General features: G+C 44.1%; 1 protein-coding gene across 1 annotated transcript in view; it reads right to left on the reverse strand.

The window, feature by feature from the left end:
- Positions 1-3,230: 3,230 nt before the first annotated feature.
- Positions 3,231-14,726, reverse strand: part of ONECUT2 (one cut homeobox 2) — a 69,873-nt gene continuing 58,377 nt past the window's right edge. The window contains exon 2 of the mRNA XM_083466109.1: positions 3,231-5,792. Within this exon, the coding sequence (XP_083322235.1) occupies positions 5,506-5,792 (287 nt within the window). The 3' untranslated portion in view covers positions 3,231-5,505. The remainder of the gene's footprint in view (positions 5,793-14,726) is intronic.

Below are 14,726 nucleotides of genomic sequence, written 5' to 3' on the forward strand. Positions count from 1 at the left end.
TTTCTCCCAAGTAGGCGAATGTAGGATTGCAGCCTAAACCTTTTGCCATGTAAAATATTTTCACGCGGATTTTGCTTGGGTAGAAAGGGAGGTCCTAGTTAAGAAGAACATAGTCAGTCAAAATGCAGAGCTCTTGCATCAAGTGTATTGTTTGTACTGAGCTGTTGCTCAGCGCAATACCAGCAATTATCCTGAGCCCTGGTGCCTCTAAGTGCTTGGATAAAACTGAATTCCACTCCCCTTAACATGCAAAATCTGTGTCTTCCGCATTTCTTGTTTTTAACCTAGATTTCCTGTTGTTGTTGACTGTGACTTCTTTGCCTGCATATAACAGAAATGGAGTATGGAGTCTTTCATGACTTGTGACCCACATAGATTACAAGCCTCTTTGGACAGCAATCTTAGCACTGAGATGTTTATAATGTTGTCTAGCCTTTCCAATAGATAACTGAGTGCTTTCTGCCCATTGCTTGTCTGTATGGTATGGCTGCAATTGGATTTTGTCCGCATCTTTGACAGAGTATGGCGGGATTTGTTCTAATACTGTCTCAGTGGGTGGTTCTAGCTCAGAGTTTTCCAAACTTGGGTCTCCAGATGTTTTGGGACTACATTTCCCATCATCCATGACCTGCTAGCTAGGGATGATGGGAGTTGTAGTCCAAAAACAGCTGGAGGGCCAAGCCTGGGAAACCCTGTTCTAGCTCAAGGAATAGGGGGGCACTTAGTTATCCCTGCCTTACCAGGGATGTGTGTGTACTGTCATGCCAGAGCGTGGGGTGGGGGGTGGGGGGTGGGAGCAGGTAAATGTGGAGGGAATCTCCCCACCTCTTTGCTTGAAAGTTTGTAACATCAATGCAAGATACTCTTTGGACAAAGGCGGACTTCTGCAATTTAGGAAATCCCTCCTGTTGCAGCCGTTTACACTGATGCAAAGACTCTGCAAGTGACTGAGCATAACGTGGCCTTTTCCCTGTAGCATCTATGGCAGTCATCCCCAAACTCAGCCCTCCAGATGTTTGGGGACTACAACTCCCATCATCCGTAGCTAACAAGACCAGTGGTCAGGGATGATGGGAACTGTAGTCCCAAAACATCTGGAGGGTCAAGTTTGGGGATGCCTGATCTATGGTCTCAATTGACAGGATTGGAGCGCTGGCCATGCTCCCTAAAAAAATGATCCAGAAACATCTTCTGCAGTCCAGAGTGTGTCTGATGGTGTGAGCACCTGGATATTAAAAAAAAAATAGTTCCCCACATTCACCAACAACTGGAAAAAAGGCAATATAAATGGATTCTAGATCAGCGGCATTCAATCTGTGTCACTCTAGGGTTCCCGAGAAGTCTTATCAGGGCTTCCTAAGAGCAGCCAGCATGGCAGACAAGCATTCCGAGAAAGACAGCTTGCTTATCGCTGCTAATGTTTCCCTGCAATGTACACACAGCCACAGGGGAAGGGGCGGCTGTAATATAGGGCACACTCTCAGTTCATGTAGGGCAAGAGCGAGGCCTGACAGTCTTGGCCAGTGCTTGAACTGACTGTGCTGCCCAGGAAGTCCCCCAGAATCACCCACCTCTCCCTGGCAAGCAAGGGAAAAACAGAGAGCAGCATTTGAAGAGGTTGGAAATGGCCTTTTGCTCTTCAGCTGAAGTACCATGTTCATCCCAATAAGAGACTGTTAGACGTCTGAGACATATGAGCAAATCAAATGCAAGAATGAATCGACAGCATTGCATAAGTGAACATTCTTGTATAAAACATGACCCAAGATGCAAAGTGTTTATCTTATTTTGGAGGGATGGGCCACATCTGCCGATGCCTGCATCTGACCATACCCGGACTTTCACATGGACCTCGTGATCCTTTTCATTTGCACAAGAGGCTTTGCAAAACTCACTCAGTGTTGATGTTCTGTGACCATTGAGAAGCCACTGTGGCAATGGTTAGACCTCAAGCCAGGCTTTCAGTTTCTGCCATGGAAATTCTTAAAACAATTGGAAGGGGAAATTTAGGTTTTTGGCTCCAAGACTTTTAGGGCCAACACTCCCTTCTGATAAAAGCAAAATCCACCTCTCACACCAAAGCACTTTGGAATGAATTTTGGGTGCTTTTCCTTTAGATCTTCAGGTTAGGGTTTGAAAAGACGTTTCATCTTGAACTCTTTCTCATGGAAGAATCCAAGTTTGTTCTACTGGTGCAACAGTTCCAAATTCTATCTTACAATGAAGTTAATCATAATTACCCTGTTATTGTTATAGTGATGGATCTGAGCTGAGAGCTTAGTCCAGAATTGTTAAAAGGGGGGGGGGGAGAGTTTTTCTACCAAAGTCTAGCAATACTAGCAACAATTTTAATGGGTGTGGATGATAGGTGCAAGTCAACATCTCCAGCTCCTCATCCAGCTTAAGTTATTGATTCCCAAACAGCAAATCAACACCCCACAGAGGAGTTGGAGGTGTCTTAAGGGTGGTTCCCCTTTGAAGTGGGGTGACTGGAGGTGGATTTTGCATATAGCCATTATGAAAATTTCATTACTAGCTCGAATTAACAGAATGCAGGCTCTCGATGGAGACAGAATACCATTGGTGGGTCTGCAATATTTATAAAGTCACCAAGAACAGTGTTTCTCAACCAGGGTGGTGGTGTGTTATTACTTAATACGCTTTCAATATTCTGGGTTCTCCAAAGGAAGGATTACCACTCCACTCACATTGATGACTGAGAAGGGTAGAGTCAAGCATCTCTGAGGTTATATGTCCAGTTCCTGAGTTCAGAGAGGGAGTTCTCCCAGGAAGAGTGAATGTATATGAATCTGAGGGAAGAAGCTGTATACCGTGGATGAATCAGAGCTGTATACTGTGTGAGCAGGAGCTAGGCATAGGATTGTTTGGGCCTGCTGGTGGTGTGGGGACCAAAGAGCTAGAAGGTCTAGAAGGTCTATGATTTTCTAATTTGAGAAACACTGGTCTGGTGGGAAGATCTGGACCTGAGTGGTCAAGACTTAATGGCCATGTGCAGGACACTGGACAGTGAAGTTAAACTGCCCAAAGATCTGACAAAGAACTAACTATTCACTGTCTGGATTATATGTGTCAGGCTCCTTTCCAACAGTATGAGATTCCTCAAGTATGAAACAAGAACACATACCATTCATTTGCATTCACAAAAGTTGTCCTCTAACCCCTGTCTCCTAGGTTATCATTTAAAAATCACATAACATATGCAACCCCACTGAGCCAAAATTATCATTTAAAGAGTAAGATGTTTCTCCGCTCTACACACGCACAACATCGGATTGGAGAAGATCCATTAGCTTAGTATCCCAACATCTTATACTTGGAGCCCATGGAATCCTTTGGAAGATTCCACGTGAGAGCAGAAATTGGAAAAAGAAAAGAAAAGAACCTTTTAATATTAAAAAGAAAAATATCATCCTTTTTGTGTGTTTGTTTTTTGTTGCTCAAAAGAAACAGAATCAATTTACCTTTGCACAGATCAATCGTGCTATACGCATATTAGCTGTGCAAGGGGGGGAAGAATGAACTGAACTAAAAGTCGTGAGAAATCCTCATCTTTGGTATTGTAGCTGTTGAGGTCTCGGTTGCTCTGTTCCTTGTTCTTTTGAAAAAACTGCATAGGCACAAATTAAAGACAATCTTCAACTTTAAGATTACTGAGTTGTCAAAATGAAGCAGCAATCCCCATTGGCTTTTCCATTCGTTTCCTTTCTTGTCAACCCTTTCTTTGAACTCTGCTTCCTAAAAATGTCCCAAGATGTCTGTCAAAACACAGTGTGTTAGCATTGGTTTGTTTCCTGACGTGCTTCCTTGGTTTGGTTTTTTTATTTTTTTATTTAAATTATTATTCATTTCTTTATTTTTTTCCCCCTAAATGGAACAGTTTGTTGCAGAAGAAGTAGGTGCAGAAAAAGTTTCTTTGGTTTCGATTAAGTAGTACATAAAAGAGTCTCAAGTGTCTTTAAAGGATCGTTACAGCATTTGGCTTGCTTCTGAACACTCAAGCGGTGTTCCAAGGAATGGGGGGCTATTCACTGGTGAATATGCACATTGAGTGACCATAGCAATTCTGATGAGAAAGATGGCGCGTGTTGTGTGTGGGTCTCCTTAGGTGAACACTGTACCCTAGTGAGATTAAAAGTTATCTTTGATGCTTCACTTGAGAACACTGTCTCTTTCAGCTCACTGGACAGGTGAACTGGAATAGAGCTGTACATTGACTGGTGTTTACTTCTAACATATTCAAAACCTGACTACACTGATGACAAGGACAATGGCGATGACAATGAGGTTGGAAAATGGCAAGTTATAATGGTCTTTGGCTTGCAATATCCTGCATCTTTGGTGTGTTGCATTCTTACATGAAGTGGTGGGTGGGATGCTTTTTATCCATGGAAGAGACTTGGAGTAAGTGCTCCAGTGGTCAGTGAAGTTATGAAGGCATTGGCTTTCTTTTCCTGCCTGGAAACACCAACTAACTCAAACACAGAATGGATGTGGCAAAAAAATAATAATACAGAAAATTAAATAAATAAGTGACGGGATGAAATTGGATGTCTCATAACTGTTTAGGACATATTCACGATTAGTGGTTTTTTTTAATATAAAATAAAGTCTAGAGCGTTTCATCAAGTGTTGCATTTGCTCTATCTGTGGTAGCATCATAATCTGGCTTCCTGAGTGTGTGTCTGCACTATGTACAAATAGAAATTGTGAAGACCTGCAAAAGTGTGCTTGAAACCAATGTGTTCGCTAACACCCCCTAACTCCGAGCACGTCTTGTAAGAACAGGCAAAGAGTCCAGAGCTGTTCCTGTTTTCTGGTGTCTTTGTGCTTGATAGTTTGGGTTCAAGGGAACCGAATCGTACTGATCCAAGACCTTATCTCCACTGACATTTTTTTCCCCCCTTAAGAGAAAGCAAGTCGGATAGTTCTGAAAATGTTTAACGTAGCGATGCCTGAGTTTCTAAAATAAACCCCCCGTGTTCTTAGGTCTAGATTAAGTTTGTGCTCAGTACTTGTATGTTTCAATGCTTGTGAGCTTTGGTATAGTAGTGTGGAGAAACTAAGCATGTTGGAAACAAAATAGGTCCAGTGTCTTTGGATTTCCTTTGGTGAACAAATCTTAGCAAAGTTGGTGCTGTCTTGTTGACCGATTCCTTGGCCCTCGAAGCTGATGAATATTTTCAGCTTCCATTGGCTCTGTCATGATAACCCTGGATTAATTTGGGTCATGCACAACCTACTTCTGTTTCAGACATGCTTAGTCTTGCCTTTTAATGTATTTTTGACCTGCACATATATTTTTGTAAAAGAAGAAAACCCTAAAAAACCATTTAAATAAAATTAAAATGCCCTGTGTTGTAAATCAGTATTACTGTTTTAAGAGGATTGTGCTTTCAAATCACCAGTGAAGGGCCCCAGGAAGAATCCATTCCTTTTCATATATATATTAGTTGAGTTGTGCCCAATTTAGATTCTGATTTTCGATCATGCTTTGGTACAAGTGGTGGAGGTTGAGGAGGGCCCCCCGGTGCTCAGATCATCCTGCCATTTCTCGAGGCTCCGCCTCCTAGCATTCATGAAGAAGTTACTGACAGTGGTAAGTTCCAAGCCCAGCTGCTGAGAGATGGTGATCTGCATTTCTTTGGACGGGCGTTTGTTCTCTTTGAAGATGGCAAAAAGTGTTCTGCGTTGGAGATCAGTGAAAACCAGACGAGATTTCTTCTGGGAGTTGTTCCTATCTTTGTTTGGTTCTTGTTCTTTGCGTTTGCATGCTTAGGAAAGAGAAACAGGGAGAGGAGAGAGAGAGAGAAAGGAAAAGAGAATCAATGCATGCATAAGTACCAGTCAACTGAGCAGGTGATACATTGAAAACATTGATGAAGCTGTAGAGTAGATGTAAACTGTTAAACTTTTATTGTGCAAATTGCAGAAACGTCAATATCCAACCTGCCCAGGCCCATCTTTTCTGACTGGGAGTGACTAATGCAGGCAAAGTGCATAGTGAAAACCATCTCTGTTAATACAGAGTGTGTAATTAACCGGGTCGGCATTAGCATATAGGCAGACTACCATGGCTCTGCCCCTAGGAATGGAGGAGAAACTCTGCTCTGCTCAGATTTCAAATGGAACCCACCCTATCCTGTACTTTCCAAAACAATACGCAAATAGCCATCCTTTAAAATTTGCACTCCTCTGAATTTTGCAGCAGTGAATTCTCCAGCCAAGTAATGTGTAAAGGGACGCCTGACCATTAGGTCCAGTTGTGGCTGACTCTGGGGTTGCGGCGCTCATCTCGCTTTACTGGCCAAGGAAGCCGGCATACAGCATGACTGTGGCCAGCATGACTAAGCCGCTTCTGGCGAACCAGAGCAGCGCATGGAATCGCCGTTTACCTTCCCGCCAGAGCCGTACCTATTTATCTACTTGCACTTTGACATGCTTTCAAACTGCTAGGTTGGCAGGAGAAGTAATGTGTACAAGAAGCATATCAAAATAACATACAAAAGTGAATTGTTTTCGGGGAAACTACACTGCAGAAATGTGTATATTAGGCAAATTTGATGAATCGCACAATTTCAGTTTCTCATTTTTCCAGCCTCAAGTTCAGTTATCCAGATTTGCACATTAGTTTGTGGTTGGTTGGTTTTTGTTTTTTTTTAAAAAAAGTCGTTGTGAAAATTCAACAGCATTTTAGTGTACAGCGGTACCTTGGTTTGCAAACAGTCTGGTTTGCATACATTTTGGATTATAAACACGTCAAACCTGGAAGTCCGTGTCCCAGTTTGTAAACTTTTTTTTTTTTTGGATTACAACCCATTTTGGGGGGGGGATTACAACAACAAAAAAATATTTGGAGGTCCCATTGGTGAAAGCACGCCTTGGGTTACAACCTGTTTTGGTTCACAAACGGACCTCCAGAATGGATTATGGTTGTAAACCAAGGTACCACTGTATTCCCCCCCCCTAATGTGCCCATTCTTATTCCATTTCCCCTAATGTAATGCATTTTGCATGTCCTTTTCAGCAATATGCACATTTCTCCCCACACTTCTCCCCAGTATGTGCATTTTATACACATTACTTGACTGGAGAGCTGCATTGCAAAATTGGGAGAAGTGTGAATTTTGAAGGGTGGCTGTAGTTTTGTGTATTGATTCAGAAAGTGTGAATTTAAAAGGTCCACCTTTACTTGTGAGCCCAATCAAAATTCCTCCTTCCAAACAAGCTTGTTTCATCCTCCATGTGACAGCCTTTAAGATACAGATAGGTAGCCGTGTTGGTCTGCCATAGTCAAAATAAAAAAATTCCTTCCAGTAGCACCTTAAAGACCAACTAAGTTAGTTCTTTGGTATGAGCTTGGTATTAGCCTTTAAGATATTTTGTGGCTATAATCTCTCAGTCTCCTCTTTCCCAGACTAAACATACCCAACTCCCTCAACCATTCCTTATAAGACTTGGTTTCCAGACCCTTAACCATCTTGGTTGCCTTCCTCTGCACATGTTCCAGTTTGTCAATACAGTGGTACCTCGGGTTACATACGCTTCAGGTTACATACACTTCAGGTTACAGACTCCGCTAACCCAGAAATAGTACCTCGGGTTAAGAACTTCGCTTCAGGATGAGAACAGAAATTGTGTTCCGGTGACGTGGCAGCAGCAGGAGGCCCCATTAGTTAAAGTGGTGCTTCAGGTTAAGAACAGTTTAAGGTTAAGAACGGACCTCTGGAATGAATTAAGTACTTAGCCCAAGGTACCACTGTATCCTATTTAAATTGTGGTGCCCAAAGTTGGACACTGTACTCCAGGTTGGGTTTGAACAAGGCAGAATAGATTGGGACTATTACATCCCTTGATCTGGCCCCTGTACTTACATTGATGCATCCTAAAATAGCATTAGCTTTTAAAATTAAATTTATATACTGCCCTCATAGGGCAGCTTGCAACATAAAAACACATAACATATAAAGACATAAAAACACATGCAAACAAAAACATTAACTCAACCTGCCCCCTGACACATTTAAAAGTGTGTTAAATCTCAATCACTGATTTGTATGGACAGATTCACATCTTCCTCACAATCCTAAATGAAAGCTGGGCATTCACAGATTCATGGATACGAACACTGAGAAATCTATGTGCAAAACAAACTGAAAAGCAGGTCTTACAATGGATTGTGTTAATCCCTTGGGAAGAATTACCGCAGACACAGTTAAATCATTGTATTTCCAAAAGATATAGCTATTAGTGTTGGCTTACGCTACTGATTCCCTCCTCCACCCCCAAAATTAAGAGACCTGATTATCTGAACGCTGTAGGATATATTCCCAAATGGAAGCGTTTTGCTCTTTTCCTACAGGGTCTCTTCAGCAGACATGCTTCTCTGCCTGATTCCTACAGCTGTTGGTTTGCTGTCCCTCAAATCCAGCCCTGTGTTAGGCTGCAATCCTAACACCACTTACTCAGGAGTAAGCCCCACTGAATTCAACAGGTAAAAGGTAAAGGTAAAAGGTAAAGGCTGGGCTGGATGAATCCCAAGCCGGAATTAAGATCGCCAGAAGAAATATCAACAACCTCAGATATGCAGATGACACAACCTTGATGGCAGAAAGTGAGGAGGAATTAAAGAACCTTTTAATGAGGGTGAAAGAGCAGAGCGCAAAATATTGTCTGAAGCTCAACATCAAAAAAACTAAGATCATGGCCACTGGTCCCATCACCTCCTGGCAAATAGAAGGGGAAGAAATGGAGGCAGTGAGAGATTTTACTTTCTTGGGCTCCATGATCACTGCAGATGGTGACAGCAGTCACGAAATTAAAAGACGCCTGCTTCTTGGGGGAAAGGCGATGGCAAACCTAGACAGGATCATTAAAAGCAGAGACATCACCTTGCCAACAAAGGTCCGTATAGTTAAAGCCATGGTTTTCCCAGTAGTGATGTATGGAAGTGAGAGCTGGACCATCAAGAAGGCTGATTGCCGAAGAATTGATGCTTTTGAATTATGGTGCTGGAGGAGACTCTTGAGAGTCCCATGGACTGCAAGAAGATCAAACGTATCCATTCTTAAGGAAATCAGCCCTGAGTACTCACTGGAAGGACAGATCGTGAAGCTGAGGCTTTGGCCACCTCATGAGAAGAGAAGACTCCCTGGAAAAGACCCTGATGCTGGGAAAGATGGAGGGCACAAGGAGAAGGGGACGACAGAGGACGAGATGGTTGGATGGTGTTCTCGAAGCTACAAACATGAGTCTGACCAAACTGCGGGAGGCAGTGGAAGATAGGAGTGCCTGACGTGCTCTGGTCCATGGGGTCACGAAGAGTCGGACATGACTAAACGACTAAACAACAACAAAAGGTAAAGGACCCCTGGACAGTTAAGTCCAGTCAAAGGCAATTATGGGGTTGCAGCGCTCATTTAGCTTTCAGGTGGAGGGAGCCTATGTTTGTCCACAGACAGCTTTCCGGGTCATGTGGCCAGTATGATTATACTGCTTCTGGCGAAACGGGACACCGTGATGGAAACCTGAGTGCACAGAAATACTGTTTACCTTCCCGCCGCAGTGGTACCTATTTATCTACTTGCACTTTGACGTGCTTTTGAACTGCTATGTTGGCAGGAGCTGGGACAGAGCAACGGGAGCTTACCCCCGTTGCGGGGATTTGAACCGCCAACCTTCCGATCAGGAAGCCCAAGAGTCTCAGCATCCCCCGCATCCCTATTCGATAGACTTACTTGTGACTTGCTGTGGTTAGAATTGGCAGCCTCTGGGCTCCTCCAGATTATCTGTTTATTGGGCATTCATGCAGATTTGCTTGCAGAAAGCTTATGCAGAGGTTAGCCTATGTCTGGTAATTACTGAGCATTTGTTCTGATTTGTCTGCAGAGCAGTTACATGACAATGAGAAGTGGCTATCCTGATTTGCTTGCAAGGTGTTTGTACACCTTCCAGCTCATCCTTCATTCGTCATTTTTCTAACCTAAGAAAAGCATGCTTTTTAAATAGCGAATCTCTTGCACTAGAGCACTTTAAAGTGCTTTAATTGCACAAACCTAGTATGTTCTCCAATCCCTCCTACAAAATAGCGATGGTTCGGAGGCAGCCCTAGTCCATAATCTGGTAGGCAAAATATAGCATATTCTTGAAGCAAGTGAAAAAGGGTGTGAAGTGAATCCAGAACAAATAACTCTTTTAGCATAGCGGGTCAGACAATCTTGACCTAATATTTTATATCTACTCCCATGAACTCTACAGTACTATATTTCCTGCTCTCCTCGGCAGTACTATGCTGAGTAAATGCAACATTAATCTGCTAAGTTAATGCACATGGTTGGAGACAAAGCTGAGCCAACATAATTCTCCTCCCCTCCTTGTTTTGAGCGTGGAAAGGCCTTGCCAAATGCACATTTGCAGAACTGAAGTTCCCTGGATGAAATGTGGAAAGCCCGTGTAGAACATCTACACCAGGCATGGCCAAACTTGGCCCTCCAGCTGTTTTGGGACTACAGTTCCCATCATCCCTGACCACTGGTTCTGTTAGCTAGGGATGATGGGAGTTGTAGTCCCAAAACAGCTGGAGGGCCAAGTTTGGCCATGCCTGATCTATATGTATTTCAAAACAAAACAAAACAAAAGAAGAAGAGAAGAGTTTGGATTTGATATCCCGCCTTTCACTCCCTTTTAAGGAGTCTCAGAGCGGCTAACATTCTCCTTTCCCTTCTTCCTCCCCCACAACAAACACTCTGTGAGGTGAGTGGGGCTGAGAGACTTCAAAGAAGTGTGACTGGCCCAAGGTCACCCAGCAGCTGCATGTGGAGGAGCAGGGAATCGAACCTGGTTCCCCAGATTACGAGACTACTGCTCTTAACCACTACACCACACTGGCTCTCAAAACAAAACAAAACAAAACAAAACAAAACAAAACAAAACAAAACAAAACAAAACAAAACAAAACAAAACAAAACAAAACAACAATGCCCTTTGAGAAACTGTTTAGGTTCAGTTTAGACACTAGCAGAGCAAACCAAACCTCATTTGCACATGGCTGGGGTTGGTTTGGATTGGGTTAAAGTGTTCCTCTGTTGGGTCTTGGTGTCAGCCTTCTGACATCATTGGGCATGCTGCTGCCTTCTATACACATGCGTGCTTCCGTTCCCACATGATTCATCCATGAAAATGGAAGGAAAGAACTGTCTGCTGGAATCCCACCCCAAAACTGGCTTAACGAGGTTGCAAACATTTCTTTTTCCTTTCTGGAAGCAATCATTGTGAAAATGAGTGCAACACATCTGCTAGATTTCAAGGAGTGGCTTTTGTGCGAAATATCACATAAAATGCAGAAAGCATCAGGTGTGGAACTGGGGAAATGGAATAAATGCTGTCTGAATGCAGCCTTAGGCTGCTTGTTGAAAGGGGAAACTCTTCAGCAGTTGCCCAAAAGACAACAGATAGCATCTTACTAATATTCAAGGGGAGGGAATTCCAAGGGCAGTAGATGCCACAACACTAAAGGCCTGGTTCCTATATTTTATGGAACGAACTTTCTGATAAGATCTGCAGGAGGTCTCCCCCTGCTGTGACTGTTTGGGCATATAAGGGGCTGGATCAGGTGGAAGAAGCATGTCTGCAGCAAGTGTTTAGATGCAGGATTCCTCACCCTAACTGGATAGGAATAACATGCCATCAACAATCCCATTTTCACCATCCTGGCTTCTGATTGGATGTCCTATTTTTGATGCCAAGCTCTCGTGTGAGTCAGTTGGCTCCCGTGAGATCTTGGCACCAAAAGCTATGCATCCTCATCCCTTGATAAGACTCTGTTCTATGACTCTTATGACTCCAGACCTTAGGAATAACAACAGCAACAACAACTACAATAAGTGGAATAGTAATAGTACTAGTAGTAATAATAATGGTAACTACTAGTACTAGTGGGACGGCATGGCACTGTGGGTTAAACTACAGAGCCTAGGACTTGCCGATCAGAAGGTTGGTGGTTCGAATCCCCGCGATGGGGTGTGCTCCCGTTGCTCAGTCCCTGTTCCTGCCCACCTAGCAGTTTGAAAGCATGTCAGAGTGCAAGTAGATAAACAGGGAAGGTAAACGGCATTTCCATACACTGCTCTGGTTCGCCAGAAGCGGCTTAGTCATGCTGGCCACATGACCCGGAAGCTGTACGCTGTCAATAAAGCGAGATGAGCACTGCAACCCCAGAGTCGGCCACCACTGGACCTAATGGTCAGGGGTCCCTTTACCTTTACTAGTACTAGTAGTAACAACTACTAGTAGTAACTACTATTAGCAACTACTACTACTAGCAGCTAGCAACTACTACTAGCCAGGGGCAGAGGAAGGGGGTGCAGTAGGGGCGGGCTGACCCAGGTGTCACCACTGGGAGGGGTGACAAAATGCTGGGCGGCACTCACCATGGGGCCTGCAGCGTGCCTGAGCCACGCGTCTCTGCGCTCCACGCTGCCCAAACGGTCCGCCCGCCACCTCCCCCTCAGCTGTAGGGTGGCTGAGTGGAAGGAGGCAGGTGGACTCCTCGGAGGTCCCACGGAGCGTCCTGCCCCGGCTTGCCCCACCTCTGGGAGCAGGGCACATGTGCCGCCCCAGGCGCCCGATCGGCTTGCTCCACCACCGCTACTAGCAGCTACTACTAGTAGTAGCAGCAGTAGTATGAATAGCCCTGCACACTTAAGAGAGTTTCTGTTCACATTCTCCAGAACTTCTTTTCTGCCTTGGGAAGGAGAAAGGCGAGAGAGAGAAGGTAACAAGCTGCTCAGGAAGCTTGCAACCTTTCCCCTTTCCAAAATACCCATTCCCTACTGGAACAAATCACTGCTGATAACGAATAATATGAAATCAGCAGCCATCAAGCCAATTTCTGCCCTCATCTCACACCTAGTTGCTGTTTTCCCTGATGAGAGGGAAAAGGCAGCCAGTGCAGGACAAAGAAGAAGAAGAAGAAGAAGAGTTTGGATTTGATATCCCGCCTTTCACTCCCCTTCAGGAGTCTCAAAGCGGCTAACATCCTCCTTTCCCTTCCTCCCTCACAACAAACACTCTGTGAGGTGAGTGGGGCTGAGAGACTTCAGAGAAGTGTGACTGGCCCAAGGTCACCCAGCAGCTGCATGTGGAGGAGCGGAGACACGAACCCGGTTTCCCAGATTACGTGACTACCGCTCTTAACCACTACACCACACTGGCTCTCAGTGTCAGGGGCAAAGCAAAGTCAGGGGCTGGAAGCAAATGGTCAAGAATGAGTGTATGCAGAGAGAAGCAAAAGCCAGCAGTCCCTAGCTGTGTCATTCTGAGACACATTCTTACAAATGGGTGTTACTACTAACTTACTATAATCACAAACGTTATTTCAGTTACCCTTACAGTTACCCTTGTAAAGTAAGCCAGTCTATTATTATTCTCATGTAATCATACCAATACCTGCCTTTGTCTCTCTGGAATCTACTGGATTTTTCTGTGTATAAGACACCCCCTTTTTTTGGGGGGGGGTTTGCCAATAATCCATCTCCCGCCTGACCACCACTGCAAATCACACGCCTCGACAAGGCGACCAATTGTTTGCCCACTTGCCGCCATCAGCCGCCAATCGCCCGCCATATTGCCGCCACCGCCGTAGCCAATCGCAAGCAGGCCTTGCCACAGCCACCAATCACACGCACAATTGCCTTAGCAGCAGCCAATCGTCAGCAGGCCTTTCCGCAGCCACCAATCACCCGCCCAATCGCCAATCGGATTCTCCAATTCGCAGATGCCACCAATCGCCCGTTCCTCACTTACACTATCCGTGTATAAAACGACACCCTAAACAACCATCATTTTATACATGGAACAATAAGGGTATTTTCACTGTCAACTCAGGCTTCAAACATGTGAAGTCCTACTGAAGGCAAGAGTACCTCTGAGCATATGAAGAGCACTTTGCCTGTACCACTGAGCAATTACACCTCCAAGATGAGTGGTAAGGACATCCTAAATGACAACGTTGTGGCTTTTTATCAAGTTTCATTTTCATTTTATTTTACTTAAAGTGGGACTGCCTTATAAAGTTCTCGGAGAAGTCCACAAGAAGAAATAAAACAACCTAAAAGTCACAAAACCCACACAGAGTTGGAAGGGACTGAAAGGGTCATCTAGTCAAAAACCCCAACCCTCAACAAATGGCAGCAGCAATATACTCTTTGGCTAAGAGTAAAAATGGCTCAAGTCTAAAACAGATTTAAAAGGCCTGGGGAAATAAAAAAGGTATTCACCAGGCACCCGAAAGTGCCAGATGAGCCTGAAATTGCAAAATGAGGGGCCACCACTGAAAAAGACCTTGCTCCATTGCCGTTATTCCTAGTTGTACTTTTCATGAGGCAAGGCTTTTTTAAAGGTTCTAATAAACCCCCCCCCCCCAAGTCTTAAACTGTGTGTATGTGGAATAATTACTGGTTTAATAGGGTCGTATGAAATTTCTTCCCCAACCTCAACACTCCCCCCCCCATTTCTTTTTGCTTCACTTAGGTTATTTATTTATGATGCCTGTCTGCAGTATGGTCCCGCAAAAAGCTAAGAGAAGTTACGGAATATGATCAGGAGCTCTTACCTTTTCACTGTAGTTCCTAAAAGGTTTTTTGGGAGGTTATTTTATCACATCACTAATTCATGGCCTTATCCTTCTCAGTAGCGAACAATAAATAATG

The sequence above is a fragment of the Podarcis liolepis genome (genome assembly GCF_965112155.1).
Source record: "Podarcis liolepis genome assembly, chromosome: 11".
NCBI lineage: Eukaryota > Metazoa > Chordata > Lepidosauria > Squamata > Lacertidae > Podarcis > Podarcis liolepis.